At 39.1% G+C, this 17644-nt stretch overlaps 1 protein-coding gene across 1 annotated transcript in view; it reads right to left on the minus strand.

Moving 5' to 3' along the window:
* Positions 1-7878: 7878 nt before the first annotated feature.
* The window catches only part of Stxbp5 (syntaxin binding protein 5), a 138414-nt gene continuing 128648 nt past the window's right edge, over positions 7879-17644 (minus strand). The window contains exons 29-30 of the mRNA XM_052751572.1: positions 12281-12501; positions 7879-10048 (exon numbers count right to left, since the gene is read on the minus strand). Of these exons, the coding sequence (XP_052607532.1) occupies positions 10007-10048; positions 12281-12501 (263 nt within the window). The 3' untranslated portion in view covers positions 7879-10006. The remainder of the gene's footprint in view (positions 10049-12280; positions 12502-17644) is intronic.

A 17644-nucleotide genomic window follows, 5' to 3' on the forward strand; every position in this document is an offset into this window, starting at 1 on the left:
TTGTGTGAGCTTGCTCCTGGTCCACATGGACGAGATCTGAGGAGGATTTATGATGGAACCAACTGGAAGAACAGAAAGCTCATGGCTCTAGACCCCTCTGAAGGCAGAGGAGACCCCACACCATGATGACATGGCCCAACAGAGTGACAGAGGAAGCACTCCCAAGTGCCTAGCAGCCCAGCGTTAGCCAGCAGAACCTCTTACCTGAGCCACAGGAGAGAGAGAGCTTGGAGCATCCCTAATATAGACACAGGAGCCGCAGTCTAGGGAAGAAAAGAAGGGAACACGTAGAAAGTGTTGGTGGCGCTTGCAAATCTTCAGGGAGTGTTTGGTAGCTAACATTCAAAAAGAGAGGACAATTTGGAGGCTGTGGACTAGTTTCCTTTTAGCAACTTCAGAGAGTTGGATAAATAATAGAATTCATTGAGCTGGGAGTGTGTGGAATACGGCCTTTGATCCCAGCACTCCTGACGTGGAAGGAGCAGGCTTAGGTGTTGGAGGCCAGCCTGAGATACACAACAAAACTTGTCACAAATAAGCAAGCCGAATAGAATGAAACTCTAAAGAACCCCTTTTCCACCTCTTACACGCCCTTGGCTGGCACGAAGCCTGGCCACTGTTTCAGGAGCATCCATTAGAGACACCAAGCCATTCTGTCCCCTGTAGGGAGAGGAATGTGGGGCTGCAGCTGATGATGAGTAGGTGGGCATGGGCATCTCACCTCCTAGTTCTTGTGACTCTTAACATTTACAGAGAACCTGGCACTTTGTTCTAGATGCTCATTTTCATAGTTTAACATTCTGAAAATCAGGTTGTCGGTCATGAACACTTTTTTGTTAGTATGAATTGTGGCATATGTTGGTAACATCTCTATCCTAAACCCTTGACCATACATAATCAATGGCACTGATAATGAGCATGGCTATAATAATACTGATTTGCTGATTCTGGTACACTAATACTCATTCCTCTAAATTCAAAATGTATTTCTTTCATAGAGCTTCTAAGGAACTATTGATTCTAAGGTGATAAAGCCTGGGTGCTAACAAGAAGGCTCAGTAGTTAGGGGTGGGAAGAGTTTGGGTCATAGCATCCATGTCAGGTAACTCACAACCATAACTAAAACTTCTTCTGGCCACTTACACTCACACACACACACACACACACACACACACACACACACACACACCCTATTTGGAAAATACAAGACCCAATGTTTGAATTCTGTTTTTTTTTTGTTTATGAATGTTTATTTTATTTTTTTTAATTCATATGATGAACTCAAATTTTACAATTTTAATACCTGCAATGTTTTGTACATTATAAATTAACATAACTGCTTAAAGATCTATATGAACTATGACAGATAAACTTCATTTCTCAGTTCAACTTATTCTGCTACCACCCATATAGACATTGTTCATATATCTGTCACTCCTTCTTGCAAAATTCTGTTTTTCTAATGATCTTTATGGGTCCCATGTGAAGTAAGTAAGGTCAGCACGCAGATAACAGTTTTAAAATTATTGAGACTCTGAACTCAGACCAGGGAAGATTAGAACTTGTAGGGTCATTAGTGTCAATGGGAAATTTAGAACAGAATCCTGGTCTTCACAAGTAGGTTGATAGGCTTGGCATTTGCACACATACAGGCTCCCACCATTAACACACTTACTGAAAGCCTAGGTAAAATCATTTGCCCATTAGTCAAAAATCATATTTCGAGTTTTAATTAGCAGGGAAATAAAAAAGCTTCCAACAGATTTCTAGTAAGTTTATAAAATACGTATTACACTTAAATTCTATAAAAATTTAAGGATTTGATTTTTATAGAATTGCATTTATAAGAAGGAATGCAAGATACACTAAAAAAAAAAATCCTACTATTCGAATTTCAACAGAATAGACCGGTACACTTTCAATTGTGGGTCATGACATGGCATTAGGGCCATATTATTAGTTCTATTGAATGGGAACACATATGAGCTGGGTCTTACTCTCTGTCAGGGGAGGACAATCTGAGTTGTCTTTTTTTTTGTTTGTTTGTTTTTTTAACCTTGGGAGTATTTTGGCAATTTGTTAGGACTTTCAGCATTTGTACATATGTTGAGGTGTACCAATTGCGCTCATTCATATACTGTTGTATTGGTTCAGATGTTATACTGATTACCTGTTGATGTGTTTATCTAATTTTTCTTTATCAATAAAAAATCGGGAGTCAGATATCGGGGTAAGAACCTGAATGATCAAAGAAGCAGTGGAGAGGTGATCAGTGACCTCCTATCTCTTCTGTTCCTCCACCCAAAAGGCCTGGGATCCTCCCTAAGCCCGGCCTTACTACTTCCTAGCTCTCTATCTGTCTTCAATCCTCCAAAACTTCTATGGTTAATTTTGGTCAGCAAGGGGCTAGCTCCATCCTCTTGATTCAAAGCAAACTTGATTGTCAGAATGCCATCACAATATCACACAGCAATCTGGGACCGAAGGAACGGCTTTTATAGTACGGCTCTTGGTCAGGGCCCACCGTGTGGTCTGGACCAGCACACCAATCCATGTGGGAACTTGTGAAGAATACAAGTTGTCACGCTGCCCTCCTTTCACCCCTGCTGATTGTACAGAAACTGATGAGGGGCAGGAGAGAGCTTTGTCGTCCAGCAGTCTGCATCTATACGTTGCTTTTCTATGAAATTCTCATGCTCAGATTTGAGCATGATGGCTTAATCAAACGGCCTTTACAGTCACATTCTGGTTAAAGAATCATGGAGATTACAGCTTTAGGGGGGTGCTCTTGTAATCTGGTATTCGATGCCAGAATTTCCTGGAATCTTGGATTTTAAACACTCAGACATGTTTGGCTGGGTGCTAGTGAGGACTAGGCCTGTGGGCCCTGGCACAGGGCTTTGTATCCCACTGCTTCTTATGCTGTCTGGGCACAGTTCCTTCATGTTTCATTGGTTTAGTGGTATAGATTTTTGAGTGTCTGAATGTTGCAAGCAATAGGGAGCACATTAAGTTCATAAAAATTATTTACAAATTTACCTAACATTTAAGTCCCTGGGAAAGGGAATTTATAGTATTTTCTACCAAATGGACAAAGATAAATCGAGTGAACTGTAGAGCATTTGTGAGTTAGGGTGAGAGGCTTGGCAGTCAGGGGTGGACTGACAAGGAAGAAGCTGAATGAGATGGGAAGTCAATAGGGACAGAGCCCAGGGAATCCTGCATTTGCAGGAAGATGTACACACCATCAGTTCAGAACCCCAGCTACATGCTATGTGAAGTCCTCACACTTCTTTGATAACAAATATTCATTTTTTGGGGAAACTTTGCTTTTATTTATAAAATGTATTTCCTGCTTTAATTTTGTCTTTTAAGAGTGGTTAGTACATAAAGTATAGGCAAGACAAACAGAGAAAATAAAGTCAGAAAATAACTCAGAGAGGCCTTTTTGTTTTAAGAGATGCCTTCACCTAAGCAGCACACATTTTAATAGCTCCTGTTAGGGCACTCATGACAGCTAATTTTGGTACAGAAACTGCAAACAGAAAATGCAAACAGCATTATCTTTAAATCTATGGGGAAAAATTAGAATCTTCCTATATACTCCTAGGCACAGAATAATACGTAGAGATTTCTGAAAGCACTGAATGACACTGAGCCACTTACACAGGACATACTCAAATAGTTACCCTACGAAGGCATGGCCAGAGATAGGAAGAAATCTTGTCTTCAAATTTTTACTTGAGAACAAAAGTACCAAAACATTTGATAATCATTCAGACCAATATGAAATGATGTACATCGATGTGTAATAACATAAAATGATGTAGTGCATAAGTTTCCAGATAAAAGGACGATCATAAAAGCAGACCTCTGCAAAGCCTGTGGGTTCTCCCTTGAATACTGAAGGATTTCTTGCTCAGGGCGTGACTGCCCCCATGTGGAACAGGTGTGCATCACAGTAAGAGGCAGAAATCACCAGAAAAAAGGATGAGAATTACCTCAGCATTCCCTGACTTGATTCTAGATCCATTAGCTGGATGCTCCTTTTTTGGTACAAGTAATTACACGCTGATACCGACAAATCAATTAGAAAATGCTAACTATGGAAATATCCACTATCCTCACTACTCAAAAGACATTCCACAGACCAATAGTGTGTTTTAGTCGGAGCTTGTCAGAGACATGCTAGTATGTCAGCCCCCTGCTAGTATGTACTGACCCAGAATCAGTATTTTAATAAGACTCCTGGGTTATTTACATGCATCTAGATCTATCTCCTGTCTGCATTCCACTCCACCCACCTACCATGTGGCTGTCTAGGTGCCTTTCACTAGGAACCCTACCTCGTTCAATGTCTGTGGTCTCAATTACCTATAAGCATATCTTTGGAAATGTGACAATTTATTTTATAGGTTTATTTTCTTCAACTAATGTGTTAACTCCACAACTCAGAAAAATATTAAAACAAATTTTCAGAAAAAGGGGCTTTTTTGTTTCAGGAGAGATCTGAATATTTTATTTTGCCCGATTACAGAGCCCTTCAGCAGACATTCATATACATATATATGAACATTTTCCAGAAACATTAAGTTGTGATACATTCTTAAAATACCAGCTTAATGGTATTAATTTACAAAAAAATATTTCATTACTTAATTTTGAACCTTTCTGCTGTGATGACAGTTATTTTTCTGTCTGTTAAGTTACAGGAATGCAAAATAACTACAAAGTTTGAAGACATTTTTAGTGTTCGCAATAGCGCTATTTAAAAAAAAGGAAACAATGCACAGATAATTTAAAAAAAAAAAAACGGTACTTGGAAAGCATGTTCCAGTAATTATCTTAGAGAGAGTCACTGGACTGAGCAAACACAGGGAGAGACTTCATCAGCTGAACAGCACACACGGTGTTCACACACACAGGCCAGCACTCGGGACCAAGCATGCTCATCCTCGGTGCGGACGATGCTGGGAAGCTAAATCTGTCTGTTTTATAATTTTTTTTGAAAACACATTTACAATGAATGAATGGTGCAACCAGAAAGCACCCCCCAACCCCTGATTTCTAGCTACCATGTTGAGCAGAGGGCACACTTAAAGTATCACATTACTATTTACACACACACACACACAAAAAAAAAAAAATCAAGTCACTTTTTCTCATCTTTGCATTACTTCCCATTGATGTGTTAAGTTTGTTTGAAACTCATTACATTGTCTTTAATACAAGTGGTAATATTTAAAAAAAAAAAAGCGATGCCTTTAATCCCAGCACTCGGGAGGCAGAGGCAGGCGGATCTCTGTGAGTTCGAGGCCAGCCTGGTCTACAACGCGAGTTCCAGGAAAGGTGTAAAGCTACACAGAAAACCCTGTCCCGAAAAACCAAAAAAAAAAAACCGAAATCACATAAATAGAGCTCCACAGCAATTAACCTACACCTGTTTTAAATGCCTGAGTCAAATGACCTACAATGAATTGACACTATTTATTTCTATCTTATAGACGAAAAAGTTTTACTTGAAACAATGGGTCTCACTGAAAAATACTGGCAGAAGTACATTCATGTGTCCTCTGAGGAACAGACACAGGATATCCCTAAGCAGCTCTGCAGATGGCACCTAATTCATGAATGAACTGGGCCAGTAACTTCAGACTCCTCATTGGGAAGTTACTAAAATCATAAACATCCTCAGAAAAGCTCAGGTACACTATCCCCCTTTCAGTTGAAACAATTGTGTTTTGTCCACAGAACCTTGACAGCATCTGAGGCAGACAGCGACGGTGCCTATAGCTCTCTGCAGGTCACCCTGAGGAAGGAGCCGTGGACAAAACCCAGCAGCCATGTACTCATTTCCAAATCAGAAGCACACTTGGGCACCCATCTCAACCCAGAACAAACGCTGAAAAGAAAAAGACCAAACAGAAAACCAGAAGGGACACTGACCACATAGGAGTATTCTTTTCAAAGTAAATGGAGATTAAAAACCCTAAGATTATTAAGTATCAAACTGATAAGGAACAAATTCTATAAACTACAAAATAAAAAAAAAACCCTTCATTGACAAAAATACGTAAACTCTGTTCCTATTTTTGGAAATTTATTTTTAAAAAAAGGTAGAAGAAAATATCTGGAAAACCATTTTTAATATATATATTAAAACAAGAGCCAAGATAGGCATCCAACAGCAAGCTGAAGCTACAGAGAAAGTTCTAGAAATTATTCTTGAGGACATTTCCCCTCAAAATAAAACCAATACTTGAAAACATTCAACAGAGGGTTTTTTTTTAAACTACATAATTGTTTCTTGTCATGTGTGAATACTTTTCAGCGATGCATGACTTTTTAAAATGTAAATGTATCTCGATATGAGATACCAGTTTTTCTTACTATAAGCATAAAACATAACTTTTTGTATGGATAATATACATACTTTTTAAGTACTTTGACTTAACAAGTTCACCATTTTTAAAATTAAAGAATACATTTATAAAAATTCACCTAAAACTAAAAGTATATTCTCTAGCAGTGTATAAATATAACGTGTTACTGTGTGATTGTAAAAACAGCTCGGAAAGTGTCCCAACAAAGACCAATAACACCGAATGTACAGCAAATCATTCCATTTGTTTTTAATCTTTAAAAGCTCTAGAAAACCCTATTAAAGGTTTTAAAACTGGTTTCAGGTGCAGCTAGCAGCATATTCATGATTTTGGTATGTTTCATACACACATATCTCTTGATTTAAACTGAAAATGCAGGTAAAATGACAATAAAAAGTCATTATCTAAAAAAGTTGCAGAAAAATTCAAGTTTAAAGTTCAGTGCTCTTTATTTCGCAGAAACAAATAAACAAAATCCCCCAAGTTAAAATAAATCTTTGCCACAGGGAAAAAAAAATTACCTTTGGAGACAGCTTTACTAATGTCACATGCGAAATGCCTTGAGCAAAGCACAGATGATTCGAATACAGAACTTACGGTAAACTTGGAACAAATCCCCCCCCCCCCCCCCCCCATTCCTCAGCCATCTCCCAGCATCCTCTTCATCCTAAAGGTATGTACACTTTCAGGCTTGTTTCGCACACGCAGATGTCTATCTGAACTAACTTGAACCGACAAGAAGTTCTAAGTAAATACTTCTTAAAGGAATATTCTGATGAAATTGCAGTCTACTCGCACAGAATGACAGATGTACATAGCAGTATTTTTCCATGAAAACCTCAAATCAAGAAGAACAGGTTTTTTAAATCCATAATCGAGTTTTGGAAATACAGTATGACTGAAATGCGAGCGAGTGTTAAGGTGACGCCATATTTCAAACAGATAGAAAGATTTTGATGAAATGAAATACTTTGAATAACAGTATTCTAAGCAAACATGGACTGATTTCAGTTTGCAGAATGAAATGAATTGGGTGTGTGGTACATACAGAGAACTCTCTTCCTGTTAATAACGTTAACTGCAGAATGCTTGGATTTCAGAATCAAAGACATTTCAGTGTGACCAGTGCTGAGGGCACAGAGCATACATACATACACACACACACACACACAGACACACACGCTTTCATTTTCTGATTTTTTTTTTATTTCGACCTTTTGTTATTGTTGCCGCTGTTGGATTTCCTGAAACTTTGGCTTGCTGGTGACTCCTTCTTTTTGCATCAGAAAAGACAGGACTGGGTTGGGGGAGGCAGGCCATCTCAGGCCACAGTCAGTCCCCTGGGTCATACTGCAGACTGTTTTATTTACAGAATCAAGCACAGCTTGGGAAGATCATTTTCTCTATTCAAAAATACTCTGGACTTTCTAATCCTAGTCTGTTAGTTTGTTGTGCACAATATGTAGATTAATTTAAAAAAAAAAGAAACAAATGATTTAAAATGACACATTAGGATATTCTTTATAAAATCCATCTCAGGTAAACACATCTACTTCTCTATTAGTAAATAATTACAACTTTGATTCATCTTATTTACATCAGTTAAAATGACTATAGAAAGGAATCTGATACACAAATAATACAGCCACCCAAATAGCTGGGACTCCACAGAGCCAAGCAGTTTGCTAGTTACTTTAGTACTTTTCACCCTTTTAAAACTCTCGACGATTGATATTCATAAAACTATACCTTTTAAAAGGGACACAATTCTTCCTATGAGGTATCATGAGACATGGGTTTAGTGGACAATAGATAATGCAAATTAAGCAATTTGTAAACTGCCGAACGTTCGGAGCACGGACGCGAAACAGAAATGTTATTCACTTTCTACAGATTGCGAAACTTTTAAAAATGATCGTAGTTATAAAACATTTTTGTCTTGATCAATTCTCTACCACATATATTTAATTCTTACTTGATGCTATTTAAAATAAACTTTGATGTAAACTTTTATATCCAGTAGTGCACATTATAAAATGTAAACAAAAGATTTTATCAATGAAAGAGAAACAGGTGACTGAGAGGCTGGGAAACTGAAGATGTCTTACAGGGAACGTCACGCATCACATGGAATAGAAAACAAGCAGGCTTCCTATCAATTTGTGCTCTGCTTATTAAAGGACAATGAGTCATTACAGACTTTCATAGAAGACAATATACAAATTTCATGCTTCCCCTTCACTTCTTCCTTTGTGGCTTTCACAATTATAGCCTCCGACTCTGTGTTAGAGACTGCTTTCTTTCTAGGTTGTAACGCTAGAGCAGGAACCAATCATTCAGGGCTTCTGCCATTTAATGCACATCTCTATTACAGAAAAAACTTAGTTACTGAAATGAACATATGTTCCTTTCCTTTTTTGCTTTTAGTATTTTGAAAGGATATATACAGATGTGTGATGTAGTTCTACAGGAGATATTTTGTAGGTCATTAGACTAGACTCTTGGACAATTACTGACAAAAGACGCTTGTAGTCTTCCATGCGGCAGCATGTGCACTAAGATTTAACTGGCTCATCACCTGAGTGTACTTGAATTGTTAGCAAATAAAGGACAATTTAAAAGGGGAGCTGAGCATTTTACTGAAATGATGAAACATTGTTGTTTTAGCAATTTTAATTAAATAATGCAAGGGTACATCATTTGGTTAAACATTTTATAAAAAGTCAAGCAAAATTAAAAACTTAGCCAATTTCAACTTTTCTACAAATATAACCAGTAACTCTTTTGGTCAAATCTACCTTTAGCTGAATTAATGTGAACAAGGACAAAAGACATTGAAGAATTCTCCTCACCACAATGGAGGGTTTCTTACTTTCCACACCGCATGGCCACTACATGGAAACTCTCAGAAGATGAGCAATTCAGTCATGCGCTGCACTTTTCGATGATGAAAAGTGATATATCACCTTATTTTGCTTTTGAAAAAAGAGGAACTGAACACAAAGATATAGTAACAAGAACTGAAGAGGATCCCATACACAAGCTATGTGTATCTTTGATTACTTAGAGCCCACCAGTCAGCACAGTCTAAAGGGAAGGGGGCACTTCGCTGCTTTCACTAATGATACTGATGACCAGTCTGCCTGGAGAGAGTGAGTCCAGACAGCTGTTCATAATTCAGTCCCAACACAAATATGGCCATTTCGGACTTAGAACTTCGGATTTATTGCCTCTCCCCACCTCGGATCAAACACTGACGGCAGATACAACGGCACAAAATCTTTTGGCATATGAAAGTTTAATACAGGAATGATCCAAGGAACAGCCCACCAGGACTTCTCAACATCCCCTTGTGGTTTTCATCTGTCAACGTGACCCCGCTGAGTTCTCCGTCTGTCAACTCACAGCCAGCACACACCATATGCTCCGTCCGGTTTGCACGTGGGTGAGTTCTCAGGTAAAGCCATGTGACTGAGGTAAAACAGTGCTTGATTGTGCTGGGATAGAACAGTCCTCAGCAGTGTACAACCCTTGTACGTTATCTTTCCCAAAGATACCAATGACATCAACAAGGAAATTTCCTTCTCCTTCTGGCTGAAGTTGGTCTTGGTGGATTCTGGTTGTCAGAACTGGTACCACTTTTTATCTTTGTATTTCAGCATCATCTAAAAGAGGGGAAAAAAGAAAAATATGTTTTCAAAATTCTAGAAAACTATTTACAATTGGTATCTATAAAGCATACCACCCTGAAACATTCCAGTCTGGTATTACACTTCAATTTATTTAAGGTAGCAAGAATTATTCTACTTAGATGAAAAATGGCTATGTTCACTAATAAAAAAAAAAAAAAAAAAAAAAAAAAAAAAACTATCCTAGAAGATGCTCAAGTTTCTGATATGTATCATAACTTCTTTTTAATGTGTAACATAGTTTGGTGACTCAGTGAATAACTTCAAAATAAGTCAATTGCCATGCTTCTAATTAGAACCAAAAGAATTAGGGAAAGGAAGGTGAAAAAAACTACCTCCATCTCAAATTTACTAAGCCCTTGCTGTGAGCTAAACAACACTTGACACACCTTTCTTGATTTTAATTGATCTGTACAATTCCTGTATTATTTCCTCCTCATGTTCTAAATAAAAAACCTTATTTATGAAAAAGGCTTCCAGGTTTTACTCAAGGTTAGCGGAATGGTGGGTTACTGGGGATTAGGCCTGGCAATCTGAATTCATGAGCCCAGGAACGCACCTCAGTGCACTGTCCTCATTAGACTCTCAAGGACATCTAAGAACTGCATCTAGAGAAGAGGAAGACAACTGTGCTCCTCGTCGATCGATCGGGATGTGCAGACACTATGAAAGGGACGCAAGTGCTTGTGTTGGGGCAACAAAACCCCTGCTCTACGCTGAAGGCTATCTGCTTACACTGGAGGTGCTTTGGGGGCACTCACAACTCCCTGGGATGCTCCAGACAGGCACCTTCCAGGTCGAACTACGTCCTTCATGCAACTCGAGCAAAGAAGAGATGGTTATTGGTTGAACAACTAAAGGAATGCTATTACTCTAGAGACTTGATGCTCTCTATAAAAGCAACTTGGATACTGTTCACCTGGGCAAGAATCAAAGGCCGGCCAGTCAAGGAAGCAAAAATGAGACGTCACCAGCCCAGAGCATGGAGGAGTGGCACACATATGCAAAAATAATAATATTTACCTTACAGAAAGGCTTTTAAGCCCATAAAGACATTTTTTAAAATTTGTTTTTATTTTATATGCATGCGCTTTTGCCTGCATTTTTGTATGTGTACCATCTTATATTGCAAGGAAGCCAGAGAAGGGCATCTGATTTTCTGGAACTGGAGTTACAGATGGCTGTGAGCTGCCATGTGGGCGCTGGGAAGCAAACAGAGGTCCTCTGCAAGAGCAGTAAGCACTCTTACCTGATGAGCCATCTCTGAGACCCACAAATCATTTTTTCATAAGGCCCTGTGTCAGTCAACAAAATATAGTCGTGTGAGCATCATTTAGAGATCCCTATACTTTACAGCCCCTGTTTCTCAGGTCAAAGAATTTACTAAAGCTGAACCACTACCTCTCTGAGGAGGCCCAAATTACTCAGGGTTAGAGAATGTGAGCTTGATTTACCCAGCAGGGCTGCATAAGGGGATGATTTGACTATGGGCGTGTTTATCAGGTGTTTGAAAGGGTCTACACTTGACTGTACGGTGTGCTTTGATCTTGCAAGGGAAAAGTCTTTTGCCTCTCCCCTTGGTATGTTATAAAAAGCCTTTTGAATAAATCTTCGAGGCCATTGTGTATTGATCCAGGCCCTTCTGAAGCTATCCTGTGTTTCTGTCTTTCTTCTTGTCATCCAGGTCTCTCTTTCTATCTGATATTTTCTTATCCCTCTTTCCTCCTCCTAAGAACCCTAGAATAGGCGGGAAAAGGTGGGAGCTGGACTCCCACAGTCTCCCACACATCTCCATATGCATTAGTTTGCAAGACACAGAGACTTCAACATGCTAACTGATTTTTGTTATTTAGATCTACCTGGAAGAATCCAGGAGACAACAGAGTTCCTTCTTAGGTTAAGGTGGTTGCAGACTCTGGTGAGTTAAGGGAGTTTAGTATTTTTATTGAGGTCCTTGACAAACAGCTACAAAGCTTCTGCACTGCTTATGAAGGTCCTAAGGTGGGCATGTGCCTTCAAAATGCACAGATTTCAAGAAAGACCAGAAACCACTGCCCTGTTCTCTTAATGGTTCCCTCTTGTGGAAAAGTTGGAACTTGCAGTTTCACAAAATATATGCTTGTAGAAGCAACAGAAGACACACTATGTTGTCATTGTGACATTTGCTTTATCTAGCTATTTGGGTGGCTGGCAACATGTTAGGCATACCTCATGAGCATGTTTGGAAAACGAATCTGCGCTGGATAACATAGCTGCAGTTCTCTCTTCCAGGTCGCCAAGCTTCTGCCCTCTCTCATCCAGGGCCAACCTGGCTCGGGCTAATTCACCCACCACTCCAGATGCTGCTCCTTTCACACCCTCGATCCCACCAGGACCCGGGATGTGCTGTGCAAGGCTCCTCGAGGCCCTTCCTGAGGAGGACTCGCCAACTGGAAGGTTTGAATAACAGAGAAAAAGTTAGTAAAAGTCCTATCACATGGCAGCATTAAAATACAAGTTTGGGATCATGTGGTAATACAATTAGAACATTACTATTTAACTTTATACATACCTTTATTGTGCTGTTTTAAATTTTTTTCTCGATGCTTTTCCAAATATGCGAAACTATAGCGCACCATTATAAACATCCTACTCTCTCCTGGTTCATACAGCAGAGATCTGGGGAATCAGGGCTAGCTAGCCATTGTTGAGAGTAGGCACACTGATGCAGATTTTGTAACTAAAATTGCTTTTTGAGTTGTTAATATTATAGTTTATGAATTTTAAGCTTTTAACTTTAAGCACAAAGACTTAAGTTTTAATTTTCACATTCAATTTAGTGTTCTGATCCCACACTTTCTTATAAAAATACTATTTCCATTTTGGTAGCCCAGATTTGTAGACATGTTTTCTTTGTCTCCATTAATGTTTCCCTTTTCAGATACATAAAATCACACTTTTTCCTTAAAGGGCTTGCTTGCCTCTTCCCTTCAGTACCCAAATCCTGACCACTTCCCAGATCACGGCAAGTCTGAGAGCAGACCCCAGTTATACGCCCTTGTACTTCCGCTCACATTTCTTTTCCTGAACTGTAAGGACCCTTCACATACTGCCCAATCTCAGAACGTCTTCACCACTCACAAGGAAGCACATGGCCTGTCACTATCACTTTCTACTCTTCCTGGCCTACTCATGGTCACTACTCTATTCTCTCTCTTTTCTTTTTTTTCCCTGGTTTTTCGAGATTGGGTTTCTCTGTAGAGTTTTGGTTCCTGTCCTGGATCTCGCTCTGTAGCCCAGGCTGGCCTCAAACTCACAAACATCCGCCTGGCTCTGCCTCCCAAGTGCTGAGATTAAAGGCATATGCCACTGCTGCCCAGCTGTTCTATTTCTATATATTTGCCCATTATAAATACTCCATATAAATATATCCACATGGCCATGGCCTCTCATGGCTAATGGATCCACACAGCCAGTAGCCTTTCATGGCTGACTTCTTTCCTTGAAGATAAGGTCCCAGTTTATCTGTGTAGCAACACACATCAGTATCATTTCTTCTTATGGCTGAAAAGTGCATCATTTTATGGGTATACCACATTTTGCTGTGCTGTATTTAACCAATAGGCAGTTTCTACTTTTTTGGCTTATTAGAAGTAATGTTCCCTTGGACATTTCTGAAAGTGTTTATGTACACATCCATTTTCAGTTCCCTTGGGCATGTATGCCCAGGAATGGAATGGCTGGGATATGGGTTGGGGCACTTGTTGAACTTTCTGAGGTCTAGGGGGCAGCTTTTTCAAGAGCAAGCAGCATTTTCATCCAGCAATGTGAGCTACAGCTTCTCTACACCCTACCAATGCTCATGTGTCCTGATTGCAGCTATCCTAGTTAACATGATGTGGTACGTCATCATGCCTTCTGATACACATTGTTTCCTGAATGACCAAAGATGTTGGACATCTTTAATGATTACTGATCAGGAATATTGCAAAAGAAATCCAAATCTTCTGCTCATTCAAAATTGGGCTACTTATTCTCTTATTACTGAATTATGAGTTCTTTGTATATTCCAGATAATAGACTTTATCAGATATGATCTGTATACAGCTTGTGCTATTATTTGTGTAGTAGAATATTTTAAGGTGTGTTACTTTTGTTCATGTTGCATTTGTTTAACTCCATGAAGCTGTGTTACTATGCCTGTGTAAAACACCTGATGGTCTAATAAAGAACTAGCCAATAGCAAGGCAGGAGAAAGGATAGGTGGGGCTGGCAGGCAGAGAGAATGTATTGAGGGAGAAATCTGGAAAGAGAGAGCTAATTATCTAACAGTCAGAGGAGGAGGACATCAGGGGCCAGCTACCCAGCTACACAACCAGAAAGCCACAGAGTAAGAGTAAGACAGAAGTAAGAAAAGAGGAAAAGCCCAGAGTCTAAAGGTAGACGGGATAATTTAAGCTAAAGAAAGCTGGCTAGAAACTAAGCCAAGCTAAGGCTGGACATTCATAATTAAGAATAAGCCTCTGTGTGTGATTTATTTGGGAGCTGGGTGGCGGGCTCCAAAAAACAGCCAAACAACAACCTACAATATATTTGAATTATCATCTTCTCTTCTTGCTATTTATTTTTTGAAACAAAGTTTTCCCATAGATGAACTACAATTTCCCTCTTTTATTCTCTGCTTGTTTGTGACTTAGGTGAAATATCGGGGAACAAATTACTAACTGAGGTGACAAAGATTTATTTCACGTCCTTCCAAGAGTTTTGTACTTAAACCCTCAAGTAGAAGTCCTTGATTCTTTTGACTTAATTTTCATGTTGCTGGTTTTTATCCACTTGAATATCTAGTTGTGTCAACATTATTTGCTGAAAGGTCCATTATTTCATCTTTGGATTTTCTTGGCATCCTTGGAGAAAATCATTGAGCATAAATGCTCTAGGCTTATTTTTGGACTCTCAATCATATTCTATTGCTTATGTTCATGCCAATATCCCACATCTTACAGATCATAGCTTTGTAGTAACTTTTGCCATGGAAATGTGTGTCCCCCTGGCCCTCTGCTTTCAGACTCTCTGCTTACGGAAGGGTCAGCTTTACCTCCTCCATTTCATAAATCTTACTATTATTTTGTGCAAAAATCCAGTTTAGATTCTGATGGGAAGATTTAGATTGGTCTGAGGAGCAGCTCTGATACATCAGCAGGATAAATAGTCTTTAAATCCAAGAACATGAGATGCTGTTCTGTTTACCTATTATTTTTTAAAAATAATATTCTCAAGTTTTAGTGAGAATGTCTTTCACTTCTTCAGTGAAATTCTTTCTAAGTGGTTTATTTTATAAATCAAAATTCTACCAGACCTTCAAAGAAGAGCTAATACCATATAATGTACTCCTTTACATATCCCATATAATGTAAAGGGAAGAACTTCCCACGTCTGTCAGGAAGGCTACACTACCCCAACACCAAGACCACACTGAGATCTAATAGTTTTTTTCTTTTTTTTTGATGCTGAGATAAAAGGAATTGTTTCCTAAATTTCCCTTTTGAATTATTCATTGCCATCATATAGAAACACAGGTAACTTTTAGAGATTATTCATAGATCCTTTGACCTTGCCAACTTGCTTATTAGCTTTATCTATTTTTGGTCAGTTGCCTTAGGAACTTCCATAATTAAAATTATGTTATCTGCAAATACAGACAGTTTGACTTTGTCCACTCTGACTCCACTTTTCCTTTTCTTGTATAATTATTATCCTGGTTTGTGCTTTAGGACAATTTGAAAAGAAGTGAAAGCCCTCTGAGCCTTCATATAAATTTATCATTAGCCACACTGTGGGGGAAGGACTTAGATTAGAATGTCATTAAGTATACATGTACATATGTGCACGCATGCACACATACATGCTGTTGTTCAGCAGTTTCCTTGAATTGAAGCATGTTCCTGGAAGGAGCGCAAGGCACATGAGACTCGGGAGGTAAACAAACTTCATGTCTAGAAGAGCAGGAACTTGGATGAGTCTCTAAGCCCTGTCTCCAGATTTACAGGAATGAACACCTGCTGAGGAGGGGCATGGTCAGCTGAGCTGCCGAGAGAGACTCCAGGACTGTCCAGCTATCTGCAAGCTGTGTGAAGAGCTCTAGGCTTGCAGATCTTCTAGACATCACCTGTGTTGGGCTGTTCTGTGTTGCTGCTTTTGAGTCATCCTTACTCCTGGAAGAAACCCTTCACTGATAGGCCTATTTACTAGTAACTCCCAATAAAAATTCATTGATTCACCAAGTTGGACATTGGTATAATCATTACTTTGGTCTGTGGTGGGTTCCCTTTCTGGAAAGAACACATATGTGCATGTTGTCTTCCCAGGAAAAGTCCCTCACATCCATGTATCCATTCATCCTTGCACCCATCCATCATCCATCACCTTGTGTGTGGAAAAGCAAGCCCCTTTCTACTGAAATTAACACTCAACTCAATTTTTCTAAAAATAAATCACTATTGCAAGATAGAAAAATGCCCCCCTCCTCAAGATGGCCACACTTCAGTTTCTGGAAGGTAAGGATATAGCAGCCTATAATAGGAAGGGGGCTTCACACGTGATTAAGCTAAGGACCTCGACCTGGGCTGGTTATCTTGCATCAGCTAGGTGAGTGCAATCAAATCACAGGACTCCTTAAGAGCAAAGTGTTTTTAGTAGGCAGGGAGAGATGTAGATTCAGAAAAACAGAGAGATGTGACATTGCCTTCCTTGCCTGACAAAAAGGAGCCATGGAATAGGGATGACCTCCAGAAGCTGAACAAGGCCAGGAAGTCCATTCTTACCCAGAGTCCCCAGTGAAGAGCAGAGTGCTGGTGGTGCCAGGGTAAACTGTGCTTATTTCTCACAGATAAAACTGAAGTCGAGATGCCTAGCCAGCTGGGCTGTTTTAAGGTCAATAGATGTGTGGAGTAACAGCAGCGACAGAAAACCAATATAACTAATAATTGATAAAGATTTCATCTTAAGGTTTTGCATATTGATTTATCCAACAACTCTGCTAATTTGTTACTTGTAAAGCTTTAGCTACAGATTATTTTGACATTGACAAGGACAGTAGGACCTTGGTCACTCCTCACTCGCTACTTCCAGCTGCTATGAGACAACAAGCTTTGCTTCCAGCAGACTGTTCTCCCTCACCCAGATGGAGGTTGGAACTGTAAACCATGTAGAATCCTGCTGGGCTACAGCTTATAGTGGGAGAAGGCTTGTCCAGCATGTGAAAAGCCAACTTTCCCCTTTATGTCAATTTCTCGATGTTATTTTATAAAAGTGGCAGAACTGTAACACATTCATTAATTAATGGCAATCACAAAAATAAAACAATAAAGGTCACATTTAATGTAAATAAAGAACATGTTTTCTAGATTACCAATTTAAAGTAGTGAACACCTTTTTTTTTTAAGCCATTTGAAGTTATGCTAATTTGGTTCCCTGAGAATGATATTTTCCTGATTGAGAACAGAATGACAAAGTAATTTTATGCCTTTTGTTAAACCATGGATATATTAATTATTGTGATAAGTATGAAAAAGTAAGCATAGTTTATCCATG

This window comes from Peromyscus californicus, unplaced genomic scaffold (genome assembly GCF_007827085.1).
Source record: "Peromyscus californicus insignis strain IS unplaced genomic scaffold, ASM782708v3 Scaffold_22__1_contigs__length_63687245, whole genome shotgun sequence".
In the NCBI taxonomy this organism is placed as follows: domain Eukaryota; kingdom Metazoa; phylum Chordata; class Mammalia; order Rodentia; family Cricetidae; genus Peromyscus; species Peromyscus californicus.